The sequence below is a fragment of the Rhopilema esculentum genome, chromosome 19, assembly GCF_057945365.1.
Source record: "Rhopilema esculentum isolate cy_ngs chromosome 19, ASM5794536v1, whole genome shotgun sequence".
In the NCBI taxonomy this organism is placed as follows: Eukaryota; Metazoa; Cnidaria; class Scyphozoa; order Rhizostomeae; family Rhizostomatidae; genus Rhopilema; species Rhopilema esculentum.
The window spans coordinates 9,144,485-9,164,553 of record NC_142833.1 but is presented as its reverse complement, the minus strand read 5'-3'; the positions used below and the strand labels follow the sequence as shown (position 1 = coordinate 9,164,553).

General features: G+C 33.1%; 2 protein-coding genes across 2 annotated transcripts; both read right to left on the bottom strand.

The window, feature by feature from the left end:
• LOC135688370 (uncharacterized) lies at positions 1 to 6,961 on the bottom strand. Its single transcript, XM_089114208.1, has 3 exons — positions 6,893 to 6,961; positions 5,254 to 5,810; positions 1 to 1,857 (listed from the first exon to the last, which is right to left on the bottom strand). Exons 1-3 carry the CDS (start codon positions 6,959 to 6,961, stop codon positions 1,785 to 1,787), a joined length of 699 nt encoding a protein of 232 aa, XP_088970334.1. The 3' UTR covers positions 1 to 1,784.
• On the bottom strand, positions 6,296 to 18,788 carry LOC148958020 (uncharacterized). The gene is made up of 10 exons (XM_089113977.1): positions 18,497 to 18,788; positions 17,800 to 17,855; positions 17,230 to 17,431; positions 16,858 to 16,972; positions 15,546 to 15,719; positions 14,429 to 14,476; positions 13,126 to 13,173; positions 12,873 to 12,917; positions 12,433 to 12,456; positions 6,296 to 11,653 (listed from the first exon to the last, which is right to left on the bottom strand). Exons 1-10 carry the CDS (start codon positions 18,551 to 18,553, stop codon positions 11,349 to 11,351), a joined length of 1,074 nt encoding a protein of 357 aa, XP_088970103.1. The 5' UTR covers positions 18,554 to 18,788; the 3' UTR covers positions 6,296 to 11,348.
• Between the last annotated feature and the right edge of the window lie 1,281 nt (positions 18,789 to 20,069).

The window sequence follows — 20,069 nt, the reverse complement described above, 5'->3', positions numbered from 1 at the left end:
AATAGTATCTTTTTTTTATTATATTCTTGATATGAGAAAAAACAAAGACGTCTCGCGTCTATTAAAAAAGAAAAGCTAAAAATTCCAATGGATTACATAATACATAATACATAACAAAAATTTTTCGATTATAAATGTTAATTTCGTAACAAATAATCATCAATAATTTTATTATAATTAATGCAAACAATCGACATAATCTAATGCTGTAAAAAAAGTCAACATAATCCAATAGTTTAAGCATATGGTAAATTTATTCTTAAAGTTATTTTTTCGGTAAATTTTGCAAATATCGCCTTTTCAAAACGAACAAATGCATAAATTTCTGTAACGATAAATTCCTTTTTTACAAGCCACACAAAATATTCATCAATTAATGATATATTTTTTCCGAAATAAGAATCGATAACGGATTTCCTTCTATCTTTAGAAAATACAATTTTCAAATCATCCGCCAACTCCTTCATGTAATCACCAGGGTCATCATACTTGATATTCGCATGTTTAATAATTGGATCAAAATCTGCATAATGTTTTTTCAAATGTTCAGGAAAAAGTATATCACACAAAACTATTCCATGAATTTGACCAGAAACCATATCTTTGATGACCGAAGTCAGTACCCGCATCAGAAATAATATTTCATTTTATCTTCATAACTTCTTTCCTTTTCAACAAATTCTCTATAACCGCTTGTATTATTTCTCAAGTGTTTTCTTATTCTGCATTCTTTCACCAAAGTAACTTTGAAGTTTCTAGATTTTTGTTAAAATATTTTTCGTGTTGCGTCTATTTTTCTTATTTGTTTAGCATTGAAAACAATAGTTTTCTTTAATTCTTTATCCCATCTGTTGAATTTTACATTTTCGAATTTGTTACATTTTTCGCAAGCGTGATATAACAACCTTGAAATTCAATAACATGTTCTTTCCCTTTCACAAATCCGTCAACAAAAATACTTTTGGGAGGCTTCAAATCGATTCCGTTTAATACATACAACTCTTTCATTATTTGTCTTCATATTTAGTAAAAACAATTCTATGATTCCTCAATATAGTATTTTCTGTGTAAACGTCTTTTTGAATATAATCTAAGTAATCCTCTTCAGCTTGACTTTGAATTTTTGATGATACTATTTTTTTCTTTCTTTCAACCATTAATACATCACTTTGTAAAATATGACTGGTAAAATTATAAGATAAATCTGTACTATTTCGAATTAGGAAATTTGGTATTCCCAAAATAACGTACAATGACGGTTTCCCAATATACTGATCTTCTCCCAAACACCAAAGATACAACGAATTAGAATCATAACCGATAATATATGGATGATCTTTACTATTTTATCTCGTAAAAAACTATCGATTGACCAACTGCTTCAGACTGTTTCACTATGTTGATAATTTCCATATCATTCAAATAATACATAGATCCTTTATGCATATATCTTGATAAAATCTTTTTAGCTAATCCAGGTAATGAAATAGCATTTGCATACATATCAACATGATTGTCTCTCAATTCTTTCGAATAATTCTCAATCGCTTTCACAAATGGTACTACATCCATTTTTTTGTAAAAAAATTGTAGATCTCTTATTGTTTGTAAACCATATTCCGTCCACGTTCCTTTCACTACTTCGTACTGTTCCATACCTGATAATGGTAAATCTTTAACAATTTCTCGAACCTTTTCTTGCTTTTCTTTTAAAAACATTCTTTTGACTTTGTAGTTCTTATCAAAATAGCTCAAATATTCCTCTTCCAGCACATTTATTTGCTTCAATGTACTATAAAATGTTTCGTAAGGAGGAATATCTGTTTCCTGCAAGACTTCAAAACTTGAAATGTATTCCTATGGAAAAAAACGTTCCCATTTCACAATCTGAAGCAAACGATTGAATAAAATTTCTCAAACTAAATCCAGGTGCTAGAAATTGCATAACAACCAATAATTTAACTCTTTCCGCTTCAACTTTAATCATCAATTCAATATATTTACTTTGTTTCTTTATCACAAATATATCTTTCTCCTCAGATTTTTGACTGTTTTTTGCTCAATATTTGTAAAATCCAATCCTTTTTCATGCAAAGTATGTAACAATTCTTTCTTTATCAAAGCTTTATTCAGATTCTTTATCATGGCCACTGCTATTAAATCCAAAAATTGTCAAAGTGCAAATATATTCCAAAAATCGTTTGAAAAGTCTGATTTGTGGGCTATAACATTCAATTGAAGTATCCTCGTCTTTTCCAATTTTTTCCATTATTTCTTGTTCTTGACTCATTGTAATTAATCGATCGTTATTAACAACATCTTCCAAGTCTGAACTTATTTTTACAAAACCTTCAAATAAGTCCTTCCTTCTTCATCATTGTTATCGTCAATGGCACTCAAAAAATCATCATCATGTAAATAGTTTAACTCTTCAGCAGTAAATTGAATCAGTATAATTCTCTCCGCGAAATAGTTTTATATATAGAATTATTTCTTTATACCTTGAAAATTCCACTTCTTTATTCAATCTAGTCAATTCTGACAAATCATTTACAAAGTCGTTTATTAAGTCAGAAGGATCCTTCGAAACGAGAAATATAGTTGAATAACTGTTTTCATCACCCGCAAGATAATCTATATTTTCATCTGCCAAATTACTACAAATAGCATATGATATAGGAATATTTTCGAATACATATTCTTCTCCTTCAACAGTTAATTCAAGTGTTTTTTCTTTTAAATCTTTCGATGTAAGTATTGTTAATCCATCATAATCAAATGTGTATTCCTCATCGTATAACTCCTCCATTACTTCTCTTTCTATCAAAAAATTATTTTCTTCCATTTCTGTTCACATTCTATCGTTTTCTTCCGATTCAGAAAAAAAGCGATTCCTGATATTTTACAATCTTTTTTCTTTTAATTCACTCAAAGTTGTCTTTTTCAACAAACTTTCAAAATCGTAACATGCTATATTTTTTTTGAAATATAAATCATTTTGATTTTTTGTATGATCCATCATGCCATCATCGTTTGTTTCGAGTTTGTTAAGTATGTCGTCGAGTATTTGAAATATATCTTTCACTGTTTCTATAATCAGTTCATGAACATCCACAGCACCCGTTACACTGATTAACGTCACATCTGTATTACCGCGTGTAATTTTTTTAATGTTTCTACTTTCATGTTTCAATAGATTTCTCATAAGAGTAAAATTTTGCCCACATACCAGACAACTCAATTTATCCATTAAAACTCTTTTTTTCAAAACCAGATAGTAGTGATTGTTAAATAACATCAGATTTACGTTCATTTTCTTTTCAAAAACAAGCCGACTTGATGATTTTGCTAACAAAGTCAACTTAACTTTTCCTTCTTTTGTCACTTTCGGGATAAAAACCATAATTTTACATTCAAATAAAAATTCCATTGATGGCATAATCTTTACCGAAACGCCCTGAAAAGTAAGAATTTGTAAATATCAGCAAACATTGTAAATAGTTCTGCAGTTTTATTCGCAATTAAAGTTTATGTTTGTTCTTTAGCCTAACTTTCTCCTAACCAAATCTTTAAGTGTGATTTTTTATCAAGTAGCAATGAAGACAGAGCAATCATTCGAAAAAAACATTTATTTTCATTTATAATCTCTTCACCAGATAAATTCTTTTTTCAATCCTTTAAAAATTATATTCATCCGTAAAGCAGCCTTTAAAAAATTACGTATCTTAGTCAATTCTTTTTCAGTCTCTTTTTCTTTAAAAATTGATTTATTTTTTAAATCAACATTTTTGATAACATCATCCAAATCTTCATCCTCTGTACTACTTCCAGATTCATCCATCTGTTCGTCTTTTGCTTCAGATAAAATAAACCCACTTTCTGGACTAAAACTATCTTCAAATTCACCATCACTTTTCTCATCACTGTCATCAGAACTTTCCTCATCACTTTTACCACCAATATCATCCATTTTGTCATCGTTTATTTTAAAAATGGTAACTTTCATATTAGTAATTCTTAATATGTGTACACGATAAGATGAAAAAGTTCTTCGCACAAGATCGGAATAATTTTGTTTGTATAACTGCTCTATAACATCATTTGCATCGTTTTTGTTTTTGTTTGTATACAAATTCGGTACTTGATGTAATATACTTTATTTTGTGGAGTTCTTGCTAAATGTTCATCAACATACCAATGTTTTACAGTAGTCTTTTCCGTATCCAATAACAAAAATCCAAAAGCAATGCCGATTTTATACGGCATTTAATGTACAGCAGCGTTATAAATGTAATTGAGAGACTTTTTCTATGTACTATAAAATATCACCCTTCTCTCCTTTCATAGAATGCAACATAATTTCTGATGCATTATCCAAATAAGCTTGCTTAACGAGATTTTGCCACTCGACTATAACTTTTTTACAGCATTTGTTTATATTTCCTGTTGTTCATCTTCGTCGATTTCACGATGGTTGATTTTTTTTCTTTTTCCTCTACCAATTAAATCATCATCATCTTCAATCACACAAATCAATCAATCGAAGTTCTTTATTCACAGCGTTTATAAAGAAATGTTCTTCACAAATTAGATTAATATCTTGAATCTACGGTTCGTACAAATATTTCAATGCGAACAGAGCATTGAGTAGGTATAGCTTCGATTTGAAATCCCAAACGTTCATGCTCTTTTAGCAGATATTTATTACCCAATACTAATGAATTAAATTCAGAATCGCAATGTTTACATCGAAAAGATTGTCTGCAATGATTCTCCTGATGGAGAAAAAGGTCTTTTTTGTTTAAAAGTCGATAGCCACAAAGATTAGAAGCGTTTTCAGAATGATCCTTAGCCACGTGGCTTCGAAGTTTGTATTTTGATTTATATTCTTTATCACACATACCACATTTAAGCGGATTCCTGTGAACCTTTGTCTTATGTTTCCTTAAGTGAGAAATTTTATAAAAAACTTTTCCACAAGAATCGCAAATGTGTTCTTCGCTGTTATTGTGATATACCGATCTATGCAAGGCTAGAGAATGAACTGTAACATATGGTTTATCACAGTATTTACATTAAAAGTTTCTTTCCTCTTTATGATACACCCTTTTGTGTTTTCTAAACGTATTTTGAGTTTTAAGAACACTAGAACATTCATCGCAAGGAAAGTGATTTTCCTTTACATGATCCGAAAATGCATCTTTATTAGAAAATTCTAAAGAACACAATGTGCAAAAAACCATATCCGTGTACCTTTGAGATGAGTCTTTATCTTTCGCACGTCTTTCGCCTCTATCTTTCGCACGTCTTTCGTCTTTATCTTTCGCAAGTCTTTTGTCTTTATCTTTCGCACGTCTTTCGTCTTTATCTTTCGCAAGCCCTTCGCCTCTATCTTTCGCACGTCTTTCGTCTTTATCTTTCGCAAGTCTTTTGTCTTTATCTTTCGCACGTCTTTCGTCTTTATCTTTCGCACGTCTTTCGTCTTTATCTTTCGCAAGCCCTTCGCCTCTATCTTTCGCACGTCTTTCGTCTTTATCTTTCGCAAGTCTTTCGCCTCTATCTTTCGCAAGTCTTTCGTCTTTATCTTTCACACGTCTTTCGTCTTTATCTTTCGCACGTCTTTCGTCTTTATCTTTTGCAAGTCTTTCGTCTTTATCTTTCGCACGTCTTTCGTCTTTATCTTTCGCACGTCTTTCGTCTTTATCTTTCGCACGTCTTTCGTCTTTATCTTTCGCACGTCTTTCGTCTTTGTCAGCGACAATCCAACTCCAAAAATTTTCAGCAAACGGTCTTAATCGTCGCCTTTTATACTATTGCAGAAAAAATGTCTTTATTGTATTCAAATTTATAATATCAAAGTCCAAGATCAAATTCCATTTTATTTTTAGAAAAATCAGTAGCTGTTAAGAGAAAAATGACTAAGTCTAGAATTGCAAATGAACGTGTAGAAGTGTAAAATGGTAGCTACCAATAGAAAAATGTACAAGCTACTAATAAAAAATAGTTGCTTCAATTAACTTGTAGTTTTGATAAAAAAAATTACAAAGTCTAATTCAAAGTAAAAAATGGAAGCTTTTGGTAGTTTCCATTCAAATGGCAATAATTCAAAATAACAAAAATATCGAATTCGGTTATTTTCATCACTTAGTCTTTAATCAAACATTCTTTAACAATAGACGCTAACCTTTGGTCAACAGAGACTAACCTTTAACCAATACGATTAGCGGGTAACCAATCAAATGAATGAAAACATATATTTTATTATTATCTAGACTTTTCCCAAAAAATAAGCTCAATTTCCAAAAGTTCGTCAATCATCAAACTATTAGCTATCGAAAAGTTATCGCTCATAAAGATACATTTTTTACAAAATAATGGCTGAAGCAATGATTAACAAAATCACATTGACAAAAACCACTACCACCGTCAGTGTTGTGGACAAATGATTGATAACGCTTTCACTGACGAAGACGACAATCAACCATTGATTAAGCTAACTTCTAAGAGACTTCTACGACCGTAAGTACTAAATATATTCTTTATCTATTTTCTACTGTTTATTTCATTTTTTTAATCATTAATTCTTTTAATTTTTTCGTAAATTATTTGACATTTTTTTCATTTTTTGGACGACCAACTAAACGAGCCTTGAGCCAATACTACGATGGCGAGGAAACTGAAAACTGGTGATAAGACTGAAGCTTTCCCTAGTAAAAAGTCGGCAGCGGAACCACCCCTCAGTGATGGGAAAGACAACGAGAATTCATGAGAATATAAGCAATTCTAGAACCTGATTTTCCTTAACCACCAACATTCCGCACAGTAAACACCAAAGCAAGATCAACCTCTCCCGCACCTAAAACACAACAATCTGCACAACCTGCACCTGTACCGGAATCTCAACCATTACAAACTGCACCTGCACCCGAAACTCGAGAAAGCAACGAACAACGAGAACCATCAGTAACTCCATCCAGGGACCGCGCACCAGTCCAAATGCGGGAGGGCTGAAAAGGCGTGACCGAAAATTTTTTGAGGCCGCGCCCTCTAAAACGCCGGAAACCCCTCTTTTAGATAATACTTGCCTATTTCTACTGAAGTTTTATACACTCTTTTTTTTATAAGAACAATTTTATAAGAACACGAGCCTCAAAACTGGTCAAAAGTTAAGAACAAATTAAGAACAAGCTGAGGCTGAGCTTCTGCAAAATGCAATTGTGAACAACGTTTTTTCTCAAAATCGAGGATTTTTAGCGATGTCTGGGTGCTTTTTCGGTGAATATTCAAATTGTCAGCAAATTAAGGCTGTCTCACTCACTTTGTTGGCAAATGAGGCCTGAACACCTCCTTAGAGCGAAAAAGCTAGCAATACCACTGCTTACACCCTCTTGATTTAAGAACAAAATAAGAACAATCCAGCCTCAGATTTTCGAAAATATTAAGAACAGTCAGCCTGAACTTAAATTTACTGGTTCTTATAAAAATAGAGTGTAAACAGTCTGGTTCAGAGAAGATATCAATAGCTATGAAAATAGATAAAATTAGCTTGGGGATAATAAAATAACAAGAAAAACACCCAGAAATTGAACAAAATGGGTTCTCCAGTGAAGAAGAACTGCTGTTTCTTTGGGATATTCTATCCAATTTTGCGCTAGAGCATAGTTGGAGTAAATTGTCCAAAATATTTTCTAACCTATTATTGCAAAAAAGTGGAGGGGCTATAGCCCCTGCTAGCCCAATGGCTGCGCGGTGCCTGACTCCATCACCCCCCACAAAACCCACACCTACCGTACTTCCAATTTGCGGAAGCGTTTAATAACACCACTTTTAACGATTTTATAGACAAATTAACTTCTGTTATTCCAGCTCTAATTAATGAATTTACTATTCAAAAACATAATGTTCTTCATAATAATAAGAAAATGTTAATCATTTACACCATTAACAGCTTCATCTTCGATATAGTTAACTTCGCCTCTTTTGTTCTGAGTGACTTACTCGCAAATTATGAAAACGATTCTCAAACTATGAAACCAATAAGGGCGTCACTGGAGTATGCAGTATGGAGTATTGAGAGAGGTGCAACCTACAAATCCCTCAAAGCCAAACAAAACAGGCAAACCAAAAGGAAATTTTACACCTAGTCCCACACTTGATAGAAATCCGTTCTAGAATTGTATATGTCGATCCGCTTTTTGACATCTAACTTTTACACGTTATTAGATTGATAAATTAGTATAGTTTTTCGTAAGTTTTTCCGTTATGGATTTTTTGAATATCTTCGTTCATTGTAAAGTTTTACTGGTGTTTTTAATACATCAATTAGTTTAGCTTTTTTAGTCAACAACTATATTTTTGGTCAACAACTCTAAAACAGTCACTCCATTGTTTTTTAAACTTTCATCTAAAATCGAATCCCCACAGCCATGCAATAAAGAAACTGTGTGATAATCTCCATATATTACAGCAATATGTAGCGCTGAATTACTTTGATAATTTTTTCTATTCAAATCGCATTTATTTTCAATCAATAATTGAACAGCTTTATACTTCCCATATCTTGAAGCACCTTTACCGGTGTCTCACAACTTATATTTTCAGCATTTACATTTGCTCCCTTTTTTATAATACAATTTAGTAACCATTTATGATTTAACCATGCAAAAATATCATCCTCATCAATATTTGAAATTATCCTATGTAGTATAGTATTACCGTATTGATCAACTTGATTTAGAACTTCATGATTGTCTCTTATTAATTCGTTTATCTTTGTTACATGTAACAACTTATTTAACTTTAATTGTAGTATATCTGGCAAATCTTGCTGTAGCGTAAATCTTGTTAAAAGTTTTTCTTTCGCCATGTCTGTTTCTTTTTGGTAGTCAATTTCTTCATCACTTAGAGCATGTTTAACCACTTTTGTTCCAAATAGAAAATTACCCATTTCGAAAATAATAGCAAAGTTTCTTGAAAATGAGAAAAAACTAAGGAGTCAAAAGATTTTTCGAGAAATGGAAAAAGTTTAAAGAGAATTGTCAAAAACTGTAAATATATATATATTAATAAACGAACACAAAAAATAATAATTTAAAAAGTCAATTAATTTTATATCTTTAATTTTTCGCTTAGCCGCTGCGGAGCAATCTCAACCTCCGCGCGGCGCTGTGCAGGAGCTTTAGGTTTAAACTACCACAGACGGCTCCCTGCTATACACTACTATACTCCCTCCTTCCTTTCCCGTGTTAGGGCTTAGCTATAGTCACTTGAGCTTTTCCCCTGCACTACCAACTAACAAAAATAGTGGCAAAGTTCTCAATCTGAATCAAACTAATAGAGAAAACTCGTAAAACAAAGAAAATTGCAATTTCAGAAGGGCCTTAATTTCTATGGAATCTTAAATAAACTCTGCGAAGAGAAAAATATTCCGTGTAAGAAATAAAACATGTATTATATCAATATATGTTAATTGGCTTTATAAATTTTAGTTAGAAATGAGATGCTGCAAAAGCATATTTAACTATGTTCAAATTAATCAATGATATTATATTATAAAACAACGATTTTTTTCATTTTAAAATTTCTGCATTAAACTACGAATAAGGTTTGACATAAAGGAAAAAATGAACTTTGATAAATACTTTTCTATGTCCTCATGAAAATTTACGGCAATACTAAAATTACAACAGGGGTATAGAATACAACCACTTTACAATAACGATACCCCAGGTAGCATTGAATTTTATTGCAACCCTCCGGCCATTCACAACTAGCTCGAAGCCTTGCCTAAAGAAGGTAGAACATTGAAACAGATCAAAATAGGGGGCTGCGATGGGTTGCGGGTTGGGTGGGATTAATGAAGACAATTCACATGTTGTATCGTTCACACAATATTTCTCATGATTTCAACATATGAGTAGTTAGTGAAGTATCCTTTTCCACCCACATCTTTGATCTCTCCTATGCACGACTTTAACCCCGTATATATATGTGGCTAAGCAGTGTTGTACAGAGCTGTACACTACTGGCAGATCTGTGTGCCGGCAGTGCCAGTGGATGCTGTCTTTACTACAGTTCCTCGATACATTTTGTTGTTCAAAACTGTTACTTACATTAAAAAATATGAAGAGTCAAAGAATATTAAATGCTACAAAATTATCAACAAGGTCCGACAAAAACTTTAAAGATTTTTAGAATTCGACCAGCGATAACAACAGTTTTTACCCCTGAACAATTCTATGCTATCAAATTAGTTGTAGAAAATCATCGAAAAAAATGACGTTGAAAGCAACAACCTTTTACTCTTGAGAGCATATAAACCGAGCCTGTGAAACCAATTATTATCAAAAACGTGGGGATAAATTTCAAAGTTGGTCATTTGATGTGAGATCCAGTTATAAAAGTGTATTCAAACATGATCGTACACAAGAATGAGGTCAAAGAAGGAGATGACACTCAAATCCATCAGTCTAGTCAACAAGCTGAAGATGTGTCAAGTGGCCTAATATGCACAGCAAAAAGCCTAACCCTCACCTAACTATAACGATCACCTAAACATCGTGTTTTTGCACGTACTGTGACAACTTGGGTTCTATCGATTTCTTTCTTAGGGACTTTTGTTTTGTACATTTATCACCGTTCTCCGTTAACACTCCACTATTTGTATCCCCTGGCAACTGCTTAACTATCATATCTAAACTATCATAGAATTTTGGAGCAAAATGAAACAGAAACAATGGTGAACTCTTAATTCATGACTGGAGATTTCCCGCGAGAAAAATTATTTTCATGTGATTTCCAGTGAGCAGTGGCCATAGGGTCACGGGGAGAATAAAGCCCTGCTTTTCGAAATGTCATCCATTAACTTCTGGTCTCAATGACTAATTTAAATCAAACTGTTATTACGTTTAACTCAAAAAAACCACTGCCATAAATAAGTAGTACTAAACGCTGCATAATATTTCCAGTGTGTGAAATTTTACTAAACTTGATTTCTTCCCGTTATGATACAATGCCTGCCAAAAGTACTTGGAACAATTGACAGTGTATGATGTGTTTATATATTTTTAAAATCTTTTCCGAATACTTCCGCACCCCCTTTTACTTTCTAGTTTAGACAAATATCATACAAGTCATAGGGAAAACGAACTTTCTAAACTCCATATCGTTTTGTAGTAAACGAACCTTGCTCAAAGGGGGAAGGGATGGCTGAATTTGCCCTTGAAAACTAACGATAGCGTTTCAACACTTTTGGCAGCAATTGTATGTATTCAGTTCGTGCCATGTTATGTTCTTTCACTTCCCCAACAGGGTACCGTTGGGTTACGATACGCATGAATCATGAATAATCAGGTAGAGGCTCGGATTATGTACTTCTCAAGAATTTTGGCCCCATCATATCTTTTTTTCTCTTTTAAGACCTCGTACAATGCAGGAACAGAGGCATTTTTGAAGCCACGATACTGTTTGAGCATTGCAAAAGCAGGATAACTTTGGCTCTCCAGAAAAAAAATGTCGTTCACACTGAACCCAAGCCCACAAGCAACATTATGCCAGTCATTATTGACTTTGATGTTTAGAATCATGGCCAATTGGTCTAAATCTGCATATTCCAGTTCCTCGATTGTAGTTGCACTCCAACTGAAACTTTCAACTAGAATAGAACAGATTTCAAATTCAGTAGAACAGATTTCAAATCCAGTAGAACAGATTTCAAATCCAGTAGAGCAGATTTCAAATTCAGAAGAACAGATTTTAAATTCTGTCCTCTGTATCAGAAATAGCTTCTAATGAATAAGAATAAGGAACTTTTAAGCCTGGGAAGCGAATTCAACATATGGCTTAAATGCATTCGCTTCTCAAGACTTATCAAAACGTATATATTGAACTGATGTTAATCATAAATAAGGAAAAGAAAAATAACGAAAAAACAAAGCAAGAAAGATTAAAGGAAACTGACATAGTTACAACTAATAGAATAACTAAGTAACAAAGAAATATTGCTAGATATCTATTCAGAAGTTTTGAGTAAGGAAACTTTTTATCTGTTTTTTTTTATTTTAATCCGATGTTGGCGCGTGAGGTTCATTCTTTCAAGCAATTAAAACTCTGATAGTGTTTGTTCATGTAACAAATATAAAAGAGACTTTAAAACACAAATCTATTGGATTGTTCCATCCCAAACTTAAATCATCCCAAAACAGAGGTAATCAAATGAACAGGAAAATGATAAGTAACGATGAGAAGGTGATTGCTCTTAGTCTATATACGTTTTTCAACCCACCGTTTTAAATGATAAAACGCAGTTGAATAGGAAAAGTGTGAATTTGAAGCTGACTCACATTGATAGTTGATGACTCCTTAAATCAAATATTTCATAACTTTTAGATAAATAGCATCAAAAGGGGAATTTAATATAGCATTAAAAGATACCTTGCAATGTTGCGGGTCCATCAACTGAAAAAAAAATTGAAGAATGATAAAACATCGATAAGAACAAGGACCACACCTATGTTAGAAAACATTTATATTTTTCTCTTTGTTGCTTAAACAACTTATTCTGAATCGACGTTTTCAGGAATGTTTGTTAACTTCTTGTACAAAAATCAAATCCTTGTATAACTAAAGTACAATTCAATGACGAATCAATTTTGAGTTGTGACCAAGTTGGAGTAAAATTCAAAGAGTTGTGGTCACACTTATATGGAAAAATCTTATAAAAACCTGTCGAAAGTTTGCCAAATTATGTTTTAAAATGGATGATGTATATGGATTGATCTAAATGATTATGTAAATGATTGGCTTATGCAATCCTTAATGGAGCTGATGAATCGCTGTCATTGACAAGCATACAGCAAACATCAAGTACTCACTTTGGTCAGTAAGAGGGTTCACTACTCCATTTTGTGATATTTGCGCTGGGATAAAAAAAGTTGAAATTAACAAAGAGGAAACAGTTTTAAGTGAAAACATAAACGAAATCGTAAGAACCAAAGCTGAAATTTGTGATAGCTAACAGTTAAATTTTCAGATATAATGTACAGTATAAATCAATTAATAAGATGAAGATGATGGTAGGATGAGAGTAAAATTTGTAGAAGACAACACTCCCAGAAATAAACTTACAACAAGCTCTGTGGTAATCCGCTTTCGTTTGCCTGTGATTTGATTCCTCTGCATAAGAAGAAAAACGAAATTTCAACCTTGAAAGAGAAAATCTAAAAGCGCCTTAACAGACAAAAACTGATCTGACTTATATTAAAAGATTTTTAGACAAATCAGTATTTCAATATACTACAGTTTTCACCATGTGAAATTTTAAAAGATCCACAATTAAAGCTTATGATAATTCCATGAAACGTATTTTCACATCCTCTCCAAGGGGGTCCCTTTAACTTCTTACATAGATGAGGTAGGGTCAATCCGATAATTATTGGTAAGAATTTTCCTTGTGAACCAGTACTTTTGGGTACCTGATTTAACAATATATACCTTTTTGAAACTCTTGGGCATACCTCATTAATCTTTTAAGAGTGGCGCTCACAGGCACAAAAGTCCATTCTCCCAATTTCTGCATACACTTCTAAATTGATCATTTATCTTTATGATTTTACAATCATGCCCAAATCGTTACTTCAATGTCTTAATTAAATCATTCTCAATAGCTGATATCGAATTGAGTGCTTGTCTCGTTCTCTCTCTTTCTTGTCTCCTTATCTCCCTATTCTCTTTACTTTTCTAATCTTCTCTATTTCTCTCTATTAATTTATCTGTTCATATTTTTCAAGAGAAAAATCCTTAAAAATCCTTAAAAACTCAGTTGTTCTAAGAAATCTTGTACGCTGTTTGGAAAGAGTGATATACTCATTGTGCTTCTTTAAGCTAAAGTCGCCAAGCATTGTGTTTGGCAATAATTGTGTTAGTTCAAGTAGGAGAAATAAAGTAAAATGTAGAGAATCTATGTCTGAAGTATTGGAGCAAAATCATAAGAACATCATGGGCCTAGCGGATGCTAACTGTTTAGGAGGACTTTGTATGGAATTTTCCCAAATATTATTGCTTCATTCAAATATTATTGTGAAATAGAATTGCCCCAATGGAGCCTGAAATGCGACAAAATGATTAGGAGGGGAGGGGGCTAGCCTGAAATGTGATAAAATTTGTCTGATTAGGAAGGGAGAGGGGCTGCATCAGTTGGATGTGCATACTATTCTGTTTCCCTCTTCAAACGTCTGAGGTCATGAAATAGATGTTATTTAGACTGATAATCAAAGGAAACAGTCTTAGTTACTATAACTAATAGTTTATTATTTTTTCAGCAACAAGATATTGTATTTTGGTCGATACTTATGGCTCTGTTTAATTTGTTTTAATACTTTTAGATGTGATTTGCTGCACTATAATTATCATACTCTAATTTATTTCTTACCTGGCTTTTTTAGATCACAGACAACATCATCACTCACTTTCTCTACATCTACAAAAAGAGAAACAACGTTTTAAGGTGATGGCAAATGAGAAGCAAAAGGAAAATAGGCATTCAGAAAAGAAGAATTTTGAATAGATTTTCAGCCTTTGTCAATCTTGCTGCTTATGCATGACCATAAAAACTCGGGCGGCTTTATTTGATCAATGGTTCTAAAATGGAGCCAGGACCTGATTTCCCTGGATAGTTGAAAGTGAAACCTGACAAATACCTTCTGTTCCCAATCTTAGACATTCTTTATAAAATAGATGGTCCACATGTCATACCTTTGTGAAAAATGTTACTCCAAGATGTAATACACAATGAACTAGCAGGATGCACATTTCCTTTAATTTTCAAGGCATTTGTTAAATTTTAAAATTAAAAGAAGGAAAGCAAATAATATACAATTTGAAGCCAAGATCCTCTTTTAAAAATTCCTAGTATAATAAAGGTAAAAGCTTGGAATTTCCAACTAGGATAATTGTGTTAATTCTAGGTTTTAAAATTTAAGTCTGATACTTTGCAGGGACTTAGTATGATTTTATAATTACTTTGCCATTAATGTGATTCTGGAATTATGAGAGGACCTAACATAGAATAAGGGCATACATTTGAATGAGCAACTATTTACATGAACAAATGAGCAACTATTTTTGTATCTTTTCAAATAACATTTAATATCATTCTGATTGACGGCCCTTTAAATTGTTTGTGTTACTTCATAAATTACATTTTGAGAAGATTCATAAATTGGCAATACTAACCAGATAATCAAGCCTACTGAATATTCAGTACACCCTCAAAACAAACATGTCAGGAAAGTAGAGTATGAACCAAACACCCTGCTATCTCTATGGAAAACCCTTAAGGAGTTGCTGGGCAGGAAATAACTTATTTCAAATTTTCTCAACTGGTTGCAAATTCTTTATGGTCTTTTGCTTCCAAATCCTTTTCTTTTTAAAAATACACATTCATGGAAGATCAAGATGACCTGTCTTGGAATGGTTAACAAAGCAACTTTGCTTTGATGCCTTATGTTATAAACTCAAAGACACAATGCAAAACAACAAATGCATACCTTTATTATCAATTGCTACTGAACTTAGACCATTCACTTTGGCATTTCCTTCTACAGAACTTCGGTGAGCATGTTTTCTTCTACAGAGCAATATTGCAATAACAATAGACACCAATAGCAGCAATGGTCCCAAAACTGCACCTGCAATTTCTCCTTTTGACAGGCTTCCAGGCTCTAACGTAAACAAAAATTCAAAGAAAACTGTTTTTCTGGTGAACAGAAAAAAAATAAGCTGCATTTCATGAAAGAGGTTAATTTCACAAGGGTGTTTATCCTTTATTTGCTTCACTCTAAGTTGGTATCCGATTGCTGTTCATTATGGTCTTTTGTGACATGCTTCTTGATGTTTTACTTGTACCCATTCCACAAGAATATGTGAAATGCTGTGGAGTCCTCCGGGGTCCTCCTGGGGCTCATTGGTTTAGAATACTAGGGTAGGTGTGCACCTTGGTAGCAATTTTACTGGTTGACCTAGGGGTATTTATTGGCTTGACATACAATGGACCTTTTTTGCTTGGCAAAGCCTTATTAAGATTAATTATCATTTTGATTCATAAAAAGAGAATTTACTTTCTTTGGTATAACCCTAACAGTTTTAATCTCTTTTTGTCAGCATCATAAAAAATTCTCATACCTTTTGAGAATATTCTATGCTATTGACATTTTGATGCTTTTTGGAAGGACTGGTGCATTGGCCTATAGAGAGAAACTGTAACTTTCTTGTCCATTCCCTCCACAATATCATTTATATTTGGGGTTTTTGTAACCTCCCTTAGAAATCTTTTCCAATGAGACGCTAATGGCAGGTTGAGCAACTTGCACCTATGCAACGACAGCCTAATTCTCTCTTGTTGTGGTGGGAAAGTACCCTCAAAAATGACTTTCTGATTTCTATGGAAGGTTTTTTCTGAGGGAACACCTTTGATCTATAACTTGCATTGTAACATCTGTCTCAAGTTAGGAAAATTAATGCATTCTTACACTAAGCCCTAACAAGGAGGAAGGAGAGATTAAGAGGTAATAGAAGTAAAATCAAGTTTGATGAGTTTTGTTTTGAAGAAAAACAGGTTATAAGATGTTGTTAAAAAATTAGAAATTGGAAGCAAATCTGATGAGATTCAAAGGATTACAGATGACTGTCAAGTAAATGAGCTTGTATTTGAAAGGAAAGTTGCAACTAAGAACCATCATGTTATACACACAAAAGAATATACCTGTATGTATACTTTCAATTTTGTACTCAACTTTAGAAATATTGCATTTCACTAATTTTATCATTACATTTCAACAATAAGGCATTATAAATACCAACCTGAAATCTCCTTGCACTCTGTATTTCTAGACCCATCACACTTGAAGACAACCTTATGTCCAGCTGAGCATTTTGAGCAATTGTGGCACTGATAATGATCAAGTGTAAACATGCCCTGCAAAACCAGATTTTGCTTCACAACAAAGGTAAGTTGAAAAAAAGAATTAATGCCACTGAATAAAACAGTTCACAAACTCTTTTTATGAATTACATTTTATTTATTACAAGCTTGAAAAAATCCTTCAGGGCTGTCAGAATGAGATGTAATCTAGAGAATGGGTTCCATGAGAAGAGGAGGATGTGCAAATTTCCAAATTTTACAGAAAGTTTTTTTCTAATAGATAATAAACTACAATGAGAGTAGAACATTACCAGTGGACACTTGGAAACATCTGCATTTTCATATTTGGAGCAGTTTCTTCGATAATACTCTCCATCCCCAGTAATCTTGCAGGGAAAACATTGATGTTTCAACTCAATGAAATATTCTTTACCCGGGCATTCACACCGCAGGTTCTCATGTTTGGAGCAATTTGCAACAATAACCTGTCCACCAATACACTTTGTATCACATCTATAAATTGTAAAATATATTTGAAACAACAACATTCTAGGAACTCTATATGCACAAAACACCTTTGGAAATTGATAATGATGTTGTTATTCAACAAAATAAATTTGGCATCAAATGAAATGTATATTTAATACTAGTTATTTGATAATATAGTACAAATATAAAAGATCATTTATAAATAAACATAATTTTACTTTTAAATTTTAATTTTTCCAGAAATTTTTTTTTAATGGTCCTTGTTGTTTCAGGCTGTTACTGCCTATTTCAAAAATCTGAAAGGTTTTTGTGACACAATCAGGGATCCAATTTGAGTTAGCTCAAATGAGCCAAAATTTATAAGATTTGTACTTGAGTAAAATGAGACTTACGGTCTGCAGGTACCATTTTTTGGTAGAAATTGTCCCTCAGGACATGCATATGCTACCTTGAACAATAGAATGATAAATGTAAAAATTAATGCAAAAGATCATGGGAAAGCAGACGCCATCGCATCACCCAAAAGTTACAAATTAATAAATTGAAAACTTGAAAACTTACATTCTGAAAACTACTATGGTGCATAGAACTGAGAAATTCACTTAAAGAAAAGAATTTATTAGATAGGCCTAGATCATACAATTCTTACCTAGGCGAAGTCTAATGTGAAACATGAACGTCAGTTTTCAAAAGCAAATTTCTTGCGGCTTGTAGTCTTATGATATTTTTCTATAACATAAGCCTTGTGCTGGTAGGACAGGGGGTTATTGGAAGTAGTAGTATTCGAGAAAAGAAATTAAAAATGAAAAAGCACAACGCGAATTGTTAGGAGTTCCACGTAATTTTGTTTAACATTAGAACTATATTTTGATGTTAGTGTAATTTTTCCATATCCCAATCATTCACATGTGCTATCAAAGAAAACTGTCAAGAAATCAAATCAAAATTAAAATTTGTATACATGTCTAGTGATCTGAATAGAGGTGGGCTGCACATTACATTAATAACGGGATTGAAATATTACTTTGCGAGATTTCCCGTTTTGGCCATGGAAATCATAACAGATCCAAATCACGAGAAACTACTTACCGGTAAAATGAGGAAAAGAACTGTGCCCGGATTCTTAAGACTGGACTTGCCTGCCATCTTCCTTATAAATCACTGCAGTTCTGACAGCAGCGCCTTGTCACCAAAGTTTCCAGATTTTTCTGATAGAGATCAAATGGCTTAGGTGTCATTACTTTGAAAGGCGCTAGTAGGCCCTACAGGATTGCCCGACCAGTTATCAAACCAAAAAATCTTCCAGAAATTTCACAGGTACTTGGTGCAAATGGTAGACCTTGCTTAGAAAACTATTTGCTTGGAATTATATAGATGTTGGGTAGGTGTTGAGGTGATATATTCATTTAACCGAAAACGAGCTACAGAACCAACCAGCTACTTGAGATTGATGACTCATAAGCTTCTATTTTACAACATGATGCAATCGAATAGAAACACACCCTTAGTCATTTATGACCAATCAAGCAGCGAGCGGTTGAATCAAATCGCCATTTTCCCAAGGCTTATAGCATGTATGTGTATGTAAAATCATGGTAAAATCTTGCCATATGTAAAAAATTAAATGTACTTTAAACTTTGGAAAAAATAAAAAGAGGGCTTATTACATATGTGCAATATATGATAATAGCTAAATGAACTTAGCATGAAAAGGTCAGAGTTTTTATGAAAAAAATAAGTGTTTTATATATTCTGTGGCAAAGGTAAAAAAGTAACGTGCTTGTTATTTTTGTAGCTTTTGAAAGTTCAGTAATATACAAAGGGGCTGTTTTCTTGATTTTAGAGGTCTTTAAAGAATATATTCTTGATCTTTTGCTTGAAACTGTTTACGTTCTTAGCAGATTTCAGGTCAGAGAGTGTAGGCCGTTCTTGATTTCGGGTCTTAGGTAAGAGAGAGAGAGACTATTTGTCCTGTGTTTCTGTCTCGAAAAGGTTGATTCGATTTGTTTTTAGGCCCTCGATTTATCCGGTTCTGGCCAACTGGTATGAACATCTCTGATACATAGGACTGGGCTGACTTATGAAAAAATTGAAACTTTTTTAGCAGTGCATTGTTCAAATCTCTCTTTAATTGGAGGCCAAATTATACCTTTAAATTCTATGATTCCTACGTGTGCCCGTGTACTCTATTTTTTAGATTCAACATGATACATTCGGTTAACCTTTATTAAGCAATAGAAACCAAGCACTGCATGTATAGTTGAAAAGGAGCTTGATTAGCGCACTTGGTGAATCTATTAGCTGCCAGCAGAGGCGAATCTCGCCTCAAAAATCTGAGGGGGCTAGCCGGGGGCCAACCCTATTTATTACTTTGTGAACTAGTAGAGTGTAAAGCTGTGGTGTAGTGGCTCAAAATTGCCAATTCTATCAAGACTGATGAAACTTCAATGTAAAGATCGATCAAGGGATTGGTAAAGGTAACCACTAAGAAAAGGTTTTGAATTACACGCTTCTTTAAATTTATACTACAAAAAACGAAATCCCTAAGGAACTTATCCATTTGAAAAATTTTTACAACTGCAAGCAGCAAGAACTAAAAAGCCGGTTCCATTCATTTGCAGCCAATACTCGCATAGATTGTTTGCTATTCGTGTGTCAAGTG